The sequence below is a fragment of the Lissotriton helveticus genome, chromosome 2_1 (genome assembly GCF_964261635.1).
Source record: "Lissotriton helveticus chromosome 2_1, aLisHel1.1, whole genome shotgun sequence".
Taxonomy (NCBI): Eukaryota; Metazoa; Chordata; class Amphibia; order Caudata; family Salamandridae; genus Lissotriton; species Lissotriton helveticus.
This window is the reverse complement of record NC_136059.1, coordinates 595,236,734-595,251,374: the sequence shown is the minus strand read 5'-3', so window position 1 is coordinate 595,251,374 and position 14,641 is coordinate 595,236,734. Positions and strand designations below refer to the sequence as shown.

At 48.9% G+C, this 14,641-nt stretch overlaps 1 protein-coding gene across 3 annotated transcripts in view; it reads left to right on the top strand.

Moving 5' to 3' along the window:
• BDP1 (BDP1 general transcription factor IIIB subunit) overlaps positions 1 to 14,641 on the top strand; it is a 1,449,812-nt gene that overhangs the window by 901,518 nt on the left and 533,653 nt on the right. For all 3 annotated transcript variants that reach the window (XM_078675286.1, XM_078675285.1, XM_078675287.1), the window contains one exon: positions 13,341 to 13,546. In XM_078675286.1, coding sequence (XP_078531412.1) covers positions 13,341 to 13,546 — 206 coding nt within the window. The remainder of the gene's footprint in view (positions 1 to 13,340; positions 13,547 to 14,641) is intronic.

Genomic DNA, 14,641 nt, shown 5'->3' with positions numbered 1-14,641 from the left:
CCAGTACTTGCTTAGTACAAAGAGACCGTTGTAACCAGGATAAAATTAGACATTCTGCATTTCTGTTCAGCTGGATAGCGGCACTCAATGTTATTTTTCCAAAAAAAAAATTGTTTTCAAGAACCTTTATTAAAAAATTGCAAAGACAGGTTACATACTCGCACCAAATCAAAGCACCATATATTTGTACACAATAGAAGATGACAAGGTTGACCCAGTACACAAAACATTGAATGGCGACAGCATGGCAAATATTTCGTCAGGCACAACAGGATAGGAGACATTAAGTGATGGGAGGCACCAGAGCAGTGGGAAGAGAAACAGGCCCAAGCAGAGGGAGTGGAAAAAGAGGGAGAGCCGATCACGGACCAGCACTGGCGGCTGCCGTGGGCACTGTGCCGGCAGGGAGCGCGGGATAGGGGTCAGGGCTTGGGGAGGTGCGCGCAAAGAGATATGACACTAAGGGTCCCCATATGTCGAGTGGGCGAGATCTGACCGGCATGAGGTTCCAGAATTCAGACAATAAGGTCTGGCAGCGCAAGGAATCTTCAAAACCATTGAGCGAACTTGGGTGCTGGTTTGCGACCCCAGCACATGGAAACCCTACGTCACACGAGGACCAGCAGCATGGCAATCAAGCGATGGGAGGCATCTGGGCAGAATTTAACAAAGTCTAAGAGGCTGATCGGGGCACTCATTGTTATTGGCTGGTAGAAATAGAAGGAGACTGCAGACATCACTGATCAGAAGGATTGTAGGAAATCCTCCAAACAGATTTGAAAACAAGGAGTGAAAAAACAAAGGAATAAGTTTCAAACACAGCATTAAAACCAGTTACCAGATTCAATGGTTTTGAAGAAGTGCACAAGCCATTTGTTCTTGTAGTGAAGATAATATGCACATAGTCTGTGAGATAAGTAGGATACAATGTCTGTAAAAGCCTTTAAACCTCTGAAGCAGAACAGGCTCAAATGTTTCTGCTGCTAAGGTCAAAGGATCCCTTTTTGTATCAAAATTGCAACACTCTTAATTAGGATATAACATGTTGCTAATGTTTACTCAGAGCCAAGGGACCGTTTCAGGCACACTACCAGATGGGGAATACAAGGTTATTCTACAACATTTTATCACTTTTGATGTAGTTAGCAAATAGGGTTGGCCTTGTTCCAATCTGCAACTGCTTTCATTAGTTAACATTAAATACGAACCAATATTCAAGAGCATATTATGACTCAGGATGGATGACACAGGTGCAGTTGATAATGTGCAGTGCAGACTTGGCTTGAAAGGGTTGCAGATTCCATGTAATGTGCATAATACACTGAGATTGTATGTCAAGTGTGGTGATCTCAGAGATTCTCGGAGAAAATTGGTGCAACCAGTTCATAGTGCGAACTGTGCTAACTATATGTGGGTTGTTTAACTATGTATGCAGTATCCGCTCTGTGGACATCCCATTGAACAACATCCTAGTAATCCTTCTATCCCCTCTAGTTATAAAGTTTGTGATGTGATAATCCATGCCGTTAATATGTCTCGCAGACATAACCCACAGATAGTTTGTAGTGTACTCCGCACCAGTTGTCACCCGATGAGGTATAAATAACGAATATCTGAAAAATAAAAATTACAAATGTGCATGATTAAAAATTGATCTCACTTAGATAACATGAAACTATGTGTTTTCACCAATGTCTTTTGGGGTTTCCACTATATGGCGAAAGGTGTGCTCACTGTATTACAATTGTTCTCATGTGAACAGATCTTGTTATACACATTGTCATATTACTTTTTAACCCTGAAGAAGTGGTAGGGTCAACCTCTATCGACGAAACACGTGTTGGCTGGGCGTAGTGGATTAAAAGAAAAAGCATATGGATCACTCTTTTTATGGTCTTTTTACACTAATTTATCTGAAAGAGACACGTTAGTGATAGATTCCTTACCTCAAATATCCCCAGGCGTCAGACTGGATCCGGAATCTTTTCGCTAGCAGTACCTCTGCGCGTCAGTAGGTGGTGTCATGCGGCTCCACGTCCGTCGCTGGCATCGTATGCGCCGAGATGACGTCACGGAGACTTCTTAGGCGCTACCCATGCGCGCTGATGTCAGTTCTTTCTTTTTCAGCGCCAGTAAGCGCAGATCCGGTTAGAGCATGTACTTTAGTCACTTTTTTACTATCTTTTTGAGGCTTTTTGTCTCCTGTAAGTTTTGGTTCACTCTGGTGCATGTATGGATGCCTGGCTTTAAGTCTTGTGGGGCCTGCCGTCCCAATATGTCGGTGGCGGACCCCCATGACTTCTGCCTCTACTGCCTGGAGACCAATCAAGACTCCCGGTCCTGTCTGGACTGTCGGGCCATGGCCCCGAAGGCCTTGAGGGAACGGCATCGGGAGCTGCTGGAGGACCAGCACTCGTCCCAGCCCTGTTGCTGGTCCAGGGGCACCTCCAGAGAACGCTTGTTGTGCCACAGTCATCGCTCCTTGGGCTCAAAGTCTTCACCCTTGGATTCGGGTAAGAGACGACCCAAAAAGAAGTTGAAGAAGCGTTGTCGCTCTCTGACGTCCGCCCATCGGTCCCCGGATGCGGATGAGGGGGACAGGTGTTCTGCCCCTGCGGAGCCCGGGTCTACCCACCTTATCCGGGTCCGTCGGCGACTGCCGCACAGGTGCAAGAATTTCTTGCTACCATGGACCGCCTGTTCAGGCCTCGGGCTCCAGCTGGCGCGCCCTCAGGCCCCGCGGTCTCATGTCAGCATCCTGTCGGGCATTCGCCGCAGCCGACGGATCCAGCTTCGACACCGCAGGACCCGGCGCCATTGGCTACGCCCACGGTGCCACAAGGTCCAACGCTGTCAGCTCCAGCCCCAAGGCCACCCTTGGCTCCGCCTTCAGCGCCGCAGTGGGTGCCATTTGTCCCGCCCCTGCCCAGGTTCCACGACAATTCTGTTCCCACCTGGGATCTGTGTTGGGCCACTGCGCCAGTTGGGCCCCAACCGGCGCCGTTCCCGGCGATGTTTGTTCCTTCCCCGTTCCCTGCCCTGCCGCCACGGTCTGTACCACTTGCGGCGAAGTTGGAGGACGACTGGGAGGGGTCCGAGGACCCTCTTGCTCGTCAGCATGACTCTGAGCAGGACTGGGCGGACGAATTTGAGGATGCCTCTCCCCCGCCTACCATTGAGGAGGGTGCTTCTTACACGATGTTGCTCCATTGGGCAGCTGAGGTCCTCCACCTTGATCTCCCTACGGTGGCCCTAAAAACGAATCTCCTCACTGAGGTGCTCCAAACGGCGTCCACTTCGTCGGAGCCCCGCTGCCACTTAATGACGCCCTCACTGATGTCTTGTTGGGCACTTGGTCACGGCCGGCCACAAGGGCCCCTGTGGATAAGAACGTCCCCAGGTGTCATCGCCCGGCGCCAGGTGAACCTGCGTTTGTGACCACTCACCCTACGCCCGAGAGTCTGGTCATCCAAGCTTCGATGTCCAAGAGTGCCTTTCCCACGGCTCTGCCGGATAAGGACTCTAAGAAGCTGGAGCAGTTTGGCAAGCGATTGTTCTCTTCGGCCAGCTTGGGGCTGCGGTCGGTGAACACTGCATGCATCTTTGGCCACTATTCCCACGCGGTGTGGGATATGGTTGCACAGGTATTGCCTCAGTGTCCTGAAGAGATCCAAGCTGTGCTGTCCCAGGCCGTTGCCGAGGGTAAGGATGCCGCTAAGTTCTCCATTTGGTGTGTTCTTGACACCACAGACTCTTTAGGGAGAGCAATCTCCACAACTGTGGCCCTGCATCGCCATGCCTGGCTTTGTTCCATTGGGTTTTCAGGGTATGTCCAGAGTTCCCTCATGGACATGCCTTTCGATGGTACTCGCTTGTTTGGCAATAAGGCAGACAGTGCGCTGGAACGTTTCAAAGACTCTAGGGCTACAGCCAATTCCTTGGGTCTCTCCACCACCAGCCTGTTCACGTCTACCTTTCGTTCCTTTCGTGGCAACGGAAGGGGCGCCCCTCCACGTTCGTTCAGTCAGAAGCCTGCGCAGACCCATCCTCAGCGCGGCCGTCGGTGTGTAGGCCGCCATGGCGGCACAGGGGGCCAGCGTGCAGGTCAGTTCTCCTCCGCGCCCGCAGCATCCGCCTCTAAGCCTTCCTAGTCCGAGCTTTGGGGTGCACCCCACGCCGGTGGGCGGCAGGATTTAATATCACCTCCCCCACTGGCATTCTGTCACTTCGGACAGGTGGGTGCTGCAAATTGCCAGAGGGGGTTACTCCCTGCCCTTCGAGTCTACCCCCTCCAGCCATGCCACCTCAGTTCCACCGCATGTTGGGGGATCACTTTGCACTTCTCCAGCAGGAAGTCATGGCCCTCCTGGCCAAGGGGGCCATCGAGCGTGTTACTGGGCCAGAATCAGGACGTGGTAGTTGTTCCCACTACTTTCTGGTCCCCAAGAAAGACAAAGGGGACCTGCGCCCCATTTTTGACCTCAGGAACGTCAATCTCTTCCTCCGGAAGGAGAAGTTCAAGATGTTGGCTCAGATCTTGGCTTCCATCGACCCTGGATACTGGATGGTAGCGTAGGACTTGCAGAACGCATATTTTCACATCCCCGTCCTGCCGGCCCACCGGCTTTACCTATGGTTCACGGTAGGCCAGGAGCATTTTCAGTTTGCCAGGATCCCCTTTGGCCTTACCAGTGCCCCTCGGGTGTTCACAAAAGTGATGGCGGTGGTCGCAGCTCACCTGCACAGGTCAGGGGTGTCCGTCTTCCCCTACCTCGATGACTGGTTGTTGAAGGCGGGCTCGCCCCAAGCAGTCGTCAGCCACCTTCAGACTACGGCCGACCTCCTGCATCTGCTGGGGTTCTCCATCAATGTGCCGAAGACGCACCTGAGCCCCTCTCAGAAGCTTCCCTTCATCGGAGCGGTTCTGGATTCAACGCCGTTTCGGGTGTATCCTCCAGAGCAGCGAGTCCGGGATATTTAGGCTATGATTCCGATCTTTCAGCCTCTATCCCGGGTTTCAGTCAGAATGACCCTCCGGCTCCTGGGCCTGATGCCTCCTGCATCCTGCTGGTGCAACATGCCAGATGGCCTATGCGGGCTCTGAAGTGGGACCTGAAATTCCAGTGGGCGCAGCATCAGGGCAACCTGTCTGATCATGTCCAGATCTCCGAGGGCACTGCACGACAATTGCAGTGGCGGCTCATGCATCACGATTGGGTCAATGGCAGATCCCTCTCCCTTCCCCAATCGGAGCACACAGTGGTGACGGATGCGTCCCTCCTGGGATGGGGAGGCTTCTTGGGAGAGGCGGAGATCAGAGGCCTCTGGTCTCCGGTGGAGTCGCGGCTCCATGTCAACCTTTTGGAGCTTCGGGGGATCCGACTTGCACTGAAGGCATTCCTTCCCTCTGTCCGGGTAAGTGTGGTGCAGGTGTTCATGGACAACACCACCGCCATGTGGTATTGCAACAAACAGGGCCGGGTGGGGTCCTGGATCCTATGTCTGGAAACTCTGCGCCTCTGGACATGTGTGGAACATCAAGGCATTACCTTGGTGATTCAACACCTGACAGGTTCTCTGAACGCCAGGGCGGACGAACTCAGCCGTCCGTGCTTGATGGATCACAAATGGCGTCTGAACTCGGACGTGACGCAAGGTCTCTTTCAGCAGTGGGGAGATCCTTGGTTAGATCTATTTGCCACCGAAGATTTCGCGCAATGGCATCAGTTCTGCACGTTGGAATTTCCAAGGCGACACTCGCTTGCGACGCTTTTCGTCTTGAGTGGAGTTGCGATCTGGTGTATGCCTAGCCTATACCACTTTTGACCAGAGTGCTGAAGAAGATTCGGCGCTACCTGGACCTAGTCAGTCTTGTGACTCCGGATTGGGCACGAAGATACTGGTATCCCGAGCTACTCAACATGGAGATCGATCCCCCAATCCGACTGCCTCTTCGGGAGGATCTTCTGTCGCAGCAGCAGGGGTCGGTACTCCACTCGAACCTGTCCAGCCTCCACGTGGGTAGGTTGAGTGGCGACAGTTGACAGCTTTCGGTCTTCCCCCCGAAGTCTGTGATGTCATTCTGGCAGCCAGGCGTCCCTTCACTAAGACGGTATACGCCTGAAGGTGGAACAAGTTTGTGGCATGGTGCACAGCTAAGTCTGTGGCTCCCCTTTCTTTCCCTCCTTCCGAAGTCCTTCTGTTCCTTCTTTCTTTGGCCCAGCAGGGCTCTGCTCTGAGCACTATCAATGGATATCTTTCGGCCGTCTCCGCCTTTCTACAGCTTCCAGATCAGCCTTCTCTTTTTAAGTCTCCGGTTGTTAACTGTTTCCTGAAAGGCATTACCGAATGTTTCCTCCCGTGCCGTTCATTATGCCTCAATGAGACTTAAACCTTGTCTTGACATATCTGATGTGCGCTCCCTTCGAGCCCCTTCATAACTGTCCTTTGCTTCTTCTCACTCTCAAGACTGCTTTCCTGGTAGTTTATCACCTCTGCCAGAAGAGTGAGTGAGCTCCATGCTCTTTCTTCCAGACCTCCTTTCCTTTCTGTTTATCGGGACAAGGTGGTTTTACGGACCCGTCCTTCTTTCTTGCCAAAGGTTGTCACACCCTCCCATATCGGGCAGACCATCACTTTGCCGACCTTCTTTCCGCCTTCGCATCCTTCCAAAGAGGAAGAGAGGCTCCACCGCCTGGACCCAAAACGTGCGCTCTCGTTCTATCTGAAGCGCACACAACTGTTCCGGGTGGATGACCAGCTCTTTGTTGGCTACGTGGGTGCCAAAAAAAGGTCGGGCCGCGCCCAAATGGTCCATCTCCCAGTGGGTCGTTCTCTGCATCAAGGCCTGTTACTCGTTTGCTAAGAAGGAACCTCCTGTGGGGCTGCGTGCCCATTCCACCAGGGCAACAGCAGCCACTTCTGCCTTGGGACGCGGCGTTCCCTTGCAGGACATTTGTCAGGCAGCTATGTGGACCTCGCTGCACACGTTTACCAAGCATTACTGCCTTGACAGTCAAGTCTGGAGAGACGGCTTATTTGGCCGTTCTGTTCTCCGTGACTTTCTGTGTAATCTTGTTTGCAGACTCACCGCCGGGGTTGGTATTGCTGGGGTATCTATTGTAAGGTAAGGAATCTATCACAAACGTGTCTATTTTAGATGCACAAGTTACTACTTGTGTAACAATATATCTGTAAGAGACATTAGTTAGTGATAGATTCCTTACCGCCCCACCCATCCTCCCCGTTCTGCGACCTGATTTCTAGGGTTAAGGACATCCCTTTCAGGTCCCTAGTTTCATGGCACCAGTGGTCAGTTTCTTGCATGGCTCTGTGTTCCTGGTGCGGAAAATCATGTTCAGAACTGACGTCAGCGCACATGGGTGGCGCCTAAGTAGTCTTTGTGACGTCATCTCGTCGCTTACGACGCAAGCGACGGACGTGGAGCCGCACGACGCCACCTACTGACGCGCCGAGGTACTGCTAGTGAAAAATTTCCAGATCCAGTCTGACGCCTGGGGATATTCTAAGGTAAGGAATCTATCAGTAACTAATGTCTCTTACAGATATATCGTTACACAAGTAATAACTTGTGCATTAAGATATTTTCACAATTGATTTGAGCGTGTGCAGAGGACAGAAATTGTTTCTTAAGGTCAAATGTTTTGAGGGCTCAGGGTGTTTTCCCTCACCTCTGGCACTGCCAGAATTGATCACCACTGTAGACTGACGCAAACTCTATAGGCGCCAAATCTCCTAGCTAAGAACACCCCTACATTCCATCACTTATCATATTTTCAACAGTCATAATGTCCCAATCATCTGAAAAGAAACCAGGAAAAATTATATCATCAATTGTCAATTTTAAACCTAGGGAATCACAACATTTCTGTTGTATCATTAGCTGATACAGAGCCCTTTCCCAAACCATACCTTTGGGCATAGAGTGGGGTGTAATGCTTGCTGGATAGAGGTCTTGTTGAGATTTGTAGGAGGAATATTGCGGGTGTAGTCCTTGACCCACGAGATGTGACACAGATTTATCAGTAACATAACATCCATTCAGTAATAGCAATGCAACATTTATCATGATGAGCCACATATCCAGGAAAACTGCTACTGTAGCAGTGCAGAAATGGGACCTCTGTGGTATTAAATGCTTGTCATGGAACCAATGATAAGCAAGAAGAAATTAATGGCGTTAAGTAACCGTGGAGTGTATCAGTAAATCATCTGTTTCAAATTCAGTCTTTTTCATAAAGTGTTATGTCTTGTAAAGGCCTTATTTCAATTTCTGTCAGCACTGAAGGGGGTTCATAGTAAACCACAGCATTGGTAGGAATTGTTGCAACTGTAGACGACATCAGATCCCACAAAGAAATCTTTTATTTGATGTGAAGCTAGAGACACACAGTAGGCTTCCGTATCCCCAGATTGGGACTCAACTTTCATCATCACTGCACTCTACTTGGGTGAGCTCCTTCACAGTAGGGAGACATTGAGGCTCTACATTGAAGACGTTGTGGTGTCAGAGGGGTCAATTTCACAGAATCTGCACATATTTTTTTTAATGTGACCGATAGACATCTTCCTGTTTTGCTTCGAACCAGGCAATAGAGGCAGAATTACCGTTTGTGTGCCTTCAATTCCAAGAACTGGAACAGTGGTTTGTAAAACAGCCCAAATACTGATTTGTCCAGGATTCTATCTTGAACTAGATCAGGTACTTTAGGGATCAAAACCAGACTGAATCTGGCAATTTTCGACCAGTACCCCTGTGCGCCGGGTAGGAAGCGTCATTTGTCTCCGCATCGGCAACATCAACGCCGGAAGCGAACATGCACGGTGACTATATAGGTACCACCTCAGAGCGCTGACGTTGGTTCTTTTCTTTGAGCGCCAGTCAGTGCAGATCCGGAGAGAGTTACCCTGAGTAATTTGTTTACTAACTTTTTGTCCAAGCGTTTTTTGAGATTTTCAGCTCCTGATGTGTCAGTGATTTCCCCTAAAAAGCCAACTCTCTTTAAACAATGTAGTGCCTGTCACAGGCAGATGTCTGTAGCAGACCTTCACTGGGTTTGCCTATGGTGTTTTGAGCGGGACCATGACTCCAAGACGTGGGATGACTGCCGTGCCATGAAGCCAAAGGCAGAGGGAACTGTCCCTGAAGCTCCTAACTGCCTGACATCGGAGGATCCTGCAAGACACTCATTCCAGGTCATGTGGAAGGTCCCGGCACTGCTCACAGAGATACTCCAGAAGATTATTGTCACAATCCACATTGTGTGGTTAGTCCCACAAGCGTAAGAAGTCTGAGAAGTGGATGTGGTCTTCGACTTCCTTACGCTGGTCCAAGTCATTGGTCCTGGCACGGCAGCATAGGCACTATAGGCCTCGTTCTGTGGCAGAGCCTGTGCCACGGTCTGCTGCGTGCCTCCCAATAGTGCCCTGAGCCAAACCAAGTACCGCCCAACTCAGAGTTTTATGCGGCCATGCACCTCATATTTGGGCGACCTGATCCCTCTGGAGCTCTTACGGGTGCCACAGGTATGGGAGGTTGGTGCTTCTATAAGTTTTCCTCAGAGCCAGTCAGGCCCTTTGAATCCATTGTTTGAAGCAGAGCAGCACCACCCTCAAGACCACAACCTTCCTCTGTACCTGCTCCTAGAGCCACCAATGCCCACGTCAACGCATGCTCCATCGTCATACCTGTCTTGAACATGGAGCAGGATGGACGTTGTCTTACACCAACTCCGGCGCCGGTCGTTATGATGCCTTCCAAAATAGAGCCAGTGCCTTTTTTCTTTGACAGGCCTGGCTAAGGTGATGACGGCAAGAGGTCTGCGGACTCCTATTTAATGAAGCTCTTGCAGATGTCCTTCTGGTTCAAGCACTGCAAGGGTTTCCTGTGCACAGGACCAGAAATATGTAATGGTTGCAGTTTCCGCTGCTTGCTGGTGCCCAAAAAGGTCGGCAGCCTCTTTCCTATCCTAGACCTGCGCCTTCTCAACTACTTCCTGAAAAATGGGAAGTTCACCCTAGTTTAGGACCTGTAAGCCTTGGATCCTGGAGGCTGGATGGTAGCATTGGGCTTGCACTATGCATACTTCCACATCCCCAACTTGCCTGCCCACTGGCCTTCAATTCTCAGTGGGCCAAGAGCACTTTAAGTTTGCCGTGCTCCCCTTTGGCCTCACTAGCGCCCCTTAGGTGTTTCCTAAGGTGATGACGGTGATTGCAGCATATCTGCACTAGTCAGGGGGTTAAGTCTTCCCCAACCTTGACAAATGGCTGTTAACGGTTGGCTCGTTCTGGCAGTCAAACTGCAAAAGAGCTGCAGTGGCGGCTGATGAACATCAATTGGGTCAGCGGCAGACCCTTTACCTTCCTCATCCAGAGCTGACTATAGTGACAGATGCGTCACTCCTGGGCTGGGATGGCCATCTGTGAGAGGTGGAGATTAGAGGACGCTATTCTCCGGTGTAGACTGGGCTTCACATCCACCTATTGAAGCTCCTGGTGATCCGGTTGGCATTGAAAGCCTTTCTTCCTTTGATAATGGGAAGGCTGTTAAAAGTGTTCACAGATAACACCACTGCCATGTGTACTGCAACAAACAGGGTGGGGTGGTGTCATGGACCATTTAAGAAGCTCTGGGCCTGTGGTTATGGCTGAAACGCCAGGGCATTTCCCTGGTGGTACATCTGACATGGGAAGCCTGGGTTGGGTTACTGAATGGTAGCTGTTAGATCTGGGGGTCTCTAGTTGGCAATGGTTATCACCTTTGTCCAAATATGGACCCTTACTTCTAAGTCAGGATAAGGGGATTACACTCCTTAATAACCCCTGCTCACCCCCTTGGTAGCTTGGCACGAGCAGACAAGCTTATCTCAGAGTGGTACATAAGGGGATGGTGATGGACGGAGCATCTGAACCAATCAAACACTCACACCCAGTCAAAAGATCTGGCTTTGATCCATCACTGTTCTTTAGCCCACTCTGCCACCCCAGTTCAGACATGGCTATATGCAAATCAGTCTGACCCTGTGCCTCATGGGAACAGTCCGGCCCGAACTGCCAAGCCATGCCTTCCCTGGACCGGAAACAAGCTTCCGAGGACCGGTTTCTGGCATTCCAGCCGTCTTCAGCCCGGCTTGCTTGAATCCAGTGGCAAAGTGAGCAAGGTACTCACGACTGAGCATACCCTGCCACACTTATGGCGGCCAAAGCGGTACAAAAGGGGGTGGTGATGGACGGAGCATCTGAACCAATCAAACACTCACACCCAGTCAAAAGATCTGGGTTTGATCCATCACCGTTCTTTAGCCCACTCTGCCACCCCAGTTCAGACATGGCTATATGCAAATCAGTCTGACCCTGTGCCTCATGGGAACAGTCCAGCCTGAACTGCCAAGCCATGCCTTCCCTGGACCGGAAACAAGCTTCCGAGGACCGGTTTCGGATTCGTAATCCTCATCAGCCAGGCTATCTTGAATCCAGTGGCCAAAGTAAGTAACTTGTTCATTCCGTCTGATTTGACTTAAATTTTTATACTTCGTCTACTTCACCCCATAGAGGCTGTGGCGCTTTGGTCATATCGGGTCCCCCAAATGTTTTCACTGTAGTATGGAGGAAGACTTCTTTCACTTTATCTGGTGGTAGCAGGTGCTATCTCAATACAGGACCAGTGTGTTTGTTAGTTGGGGGGGGGTTGAGTGTGTGTGTTTGTGTGTTTGTGTGTTTGTGTGTTTGTGTGTTTGTTTGTTTGTTTGTTTGTTTGTTTGTGTGTGTGTGTGTGTGTGTGTGTGTGTGTGTGTGTGTGTTATGGGCAGTTAACGGGGAGTCTGGGTCCGGTGGGAACTGTGGAACTGTCTTGGCTAAAGAACATATTGCAAGATATGGAACATCGTACTCCGCACCTCACTTTGATAACTAACAGGGTGATGGATGGAATGCTTGAATTTATCTCAGCCTGTGGCAATCACTCGGGCCACATCCCAATCCATTGTTTTTCGCCCACCTTGCCACCTCAGTTTGGACTGAGGTGACATGGTGTGAAAAAAAACAGATTGGAATACGGCCATAGTAATTACCAGTGGCTGAGATTAAATCAAGCATTCAATCCTTCACTTTGTTGTGTACTTTAGTCGCCCTAGGTGGGAAGGGTATGTCCAGATATGGGTTCCCTGCACACTATGTCACTGGAACTAAGCTGTACCCGGCTGATGACCCTATAACTAGTGCGAAACCAATCCTGGGTTGCTTGTATTCCAGTTCAAGGAGTAGCTGGCTTGTCCATTCGGGCTGGACTGTTCTGATTGGAGCAGGTTCAAGACTGACTTGCATGTAGCTTGGTACAAACTGAGATGACCCGGAGTATAAAATAAGAATGGATTGGGATGGGGCCCTGAGAGATTGCTACTGGCTGAGATTAACTCAAGCATTCCAACTATCACTTTTTTGTTTATTTTAGTGTCACCCTTTGATTACTGGCTTGGGGCTATGGACCGCAGTGCCAAATTTAAAGAAACATTTACTTTGCAAGGGACCTCCCCCACAAGCATTAAAAGATATTGCGGAAATGGTGCACACATTATCGCATGCTACGAGTATTATGTACAGGGAAGGGACAATTGTATTGAGACAGGTTATTATGTGAGCTGTGTTCTTAGTTTGTCAGTTATTAGCAAAATAAAATCAATGAAATTTTGTTCAGTAAAAAAAATGGATGTTGAAAACTAAGCACATTGGGCATGTCAAAGGGCGAAATCAATGGGCATGTCAAAGGGCGAAATCAACGAGGAGAATAGAAAACTAAGAAGCTTTGCCAGCTGGGAAGGTTTCAAAGCAAGTGAGACTAGGTCCAAAGCAAATTGGTGCCCGTGATATCTATAAGACCGAGCCCTGGAGTGAATTTAAACAGAACATTGGTAGACTCATTAGCTAAAGGGCTGCAGTAAAGGTGAGCACAGCAATGAGAAACAGGAAGGAGAGCTACAGTGTGGAAACGGGATTGTATTGGACCTGGAATATGAGGAAAACTACAAATATGGAACAAGCTATAACTTCTAAAGCAGAGAACTAAATGACAGGGACTGTGGGAAAATATCCCACAGTAGATTTGGAATATGGAGAAAATAGATCGAAGATTAATAAAGACACTGACCCAGCATTTGAAAAATTTAAATTTCTTACACACATTCTTGAAAAAATGAAAGTGATTGACATTTTGTCATGCATGATATGAAACTTATTCTACTCTTCATTTTCTGCATAGGCGTGATTGCTAACATTTTATGGTGATCTAATTGAGGAATGCTTGTGTTTTTTTTTCTCCACAGAGTGTAGCGGAGGCTGATGGAAAGACCGATTCTGCTACTAGTTTGTCACAGGGAGAGGCTGTTGATTCCTTTAAAGCAATTTTGCCTGTTACACATAATCTTTCTGCTGGAGTTAATTTTCCAGACATATCTAGCCTTCCAGCAGAAAAAGAAGATAATTTGATTCCTGAAGCTGTTCATGACAGACTTATTGATGAAGAAATGAGGCAAGACAACAATTCGAAAAATTTCTGTTTTAAGAAAGGAACTTTAATGAATAATTGTATAAATTATATGTATTGCACGAAGTTGATCTAAGATTCATACCTTTTAGTTTTAAGAAAAATCCAAAGCAAAGTACAATCAATGAACCCTTTTATTATAAAGCTAATCCTCTGTTTTTATTTTTTGTTGGTATTACGCAGGGTGTGGTTTCTCAAGTCACTTACACTTTTTTACCTTAGCATTGTCTTTGTTTTTCTGTCTGTCTTTCCTTTATGATGTGGTTTTTTTGGGGTAAACCACCAATTTTGATTAACTAAAAAAGGTGCCCCATTGAGTAAAGCATGCAGTTGAAAACCTGCATCTAGCAATACTTAAGGTGATGATGCTGCGTCTTCTCAACAGCTTATTTTCACAAGCCTTTAGTTTCTGTTAGGAGATCTGGCATTCACTCAGGATATTTTATGCTAACCACTTTTAGAGTTGAGTAGATTCTTGGTAGTTAATCTGATTTAGCAATCGCAATGTGATGTTTAATATGGGTGTGTATGATGGTTCTTGTTCATGGCGCGTTCATCAGCGGTAATGGTCAGTCAAAGTCCATTAACCCTTTACTGTAAGTTAAGGCTGAGGGTAGGCCTTGCACAGTTCTGGTCACATTTCTGTGTTTGGTCTGCACCCTACTGCCTTACTGCAGAGCTTCTGAAAATGAGCATCGATCCGGCTGCCCCATCTGGAAGATCTTCTGTCGCAGCAGCATGGGAGGGTCCTCCATCCGAACCTATCAACTCTTCGCCTCCATGCGTGGAGAATGAGCGTTGGCAGTTGATGGGTTTTGACCTTCCTCCCGAAGTATGCAGCGTTAATTTGGTGGCCAGACAGCGGTATACGCCTGCTGTTAGCAGAAATTGTTATTGTACTGTCCCGAAAGTTCTATTGGCCCTCTTTCTGCTTCTCTATCTACTGTCCTTCGTTTCGCTCTTACCCTTGCTCTGCTCTGCGTTTGGTACTCTCAAGGGTTTTATCTTTCTGCTCTATCTGTTTTTTTGCGACTGCCAGTCCAACCCTCTCTTTTTAGATCTCCAATTGTAAATTGATTT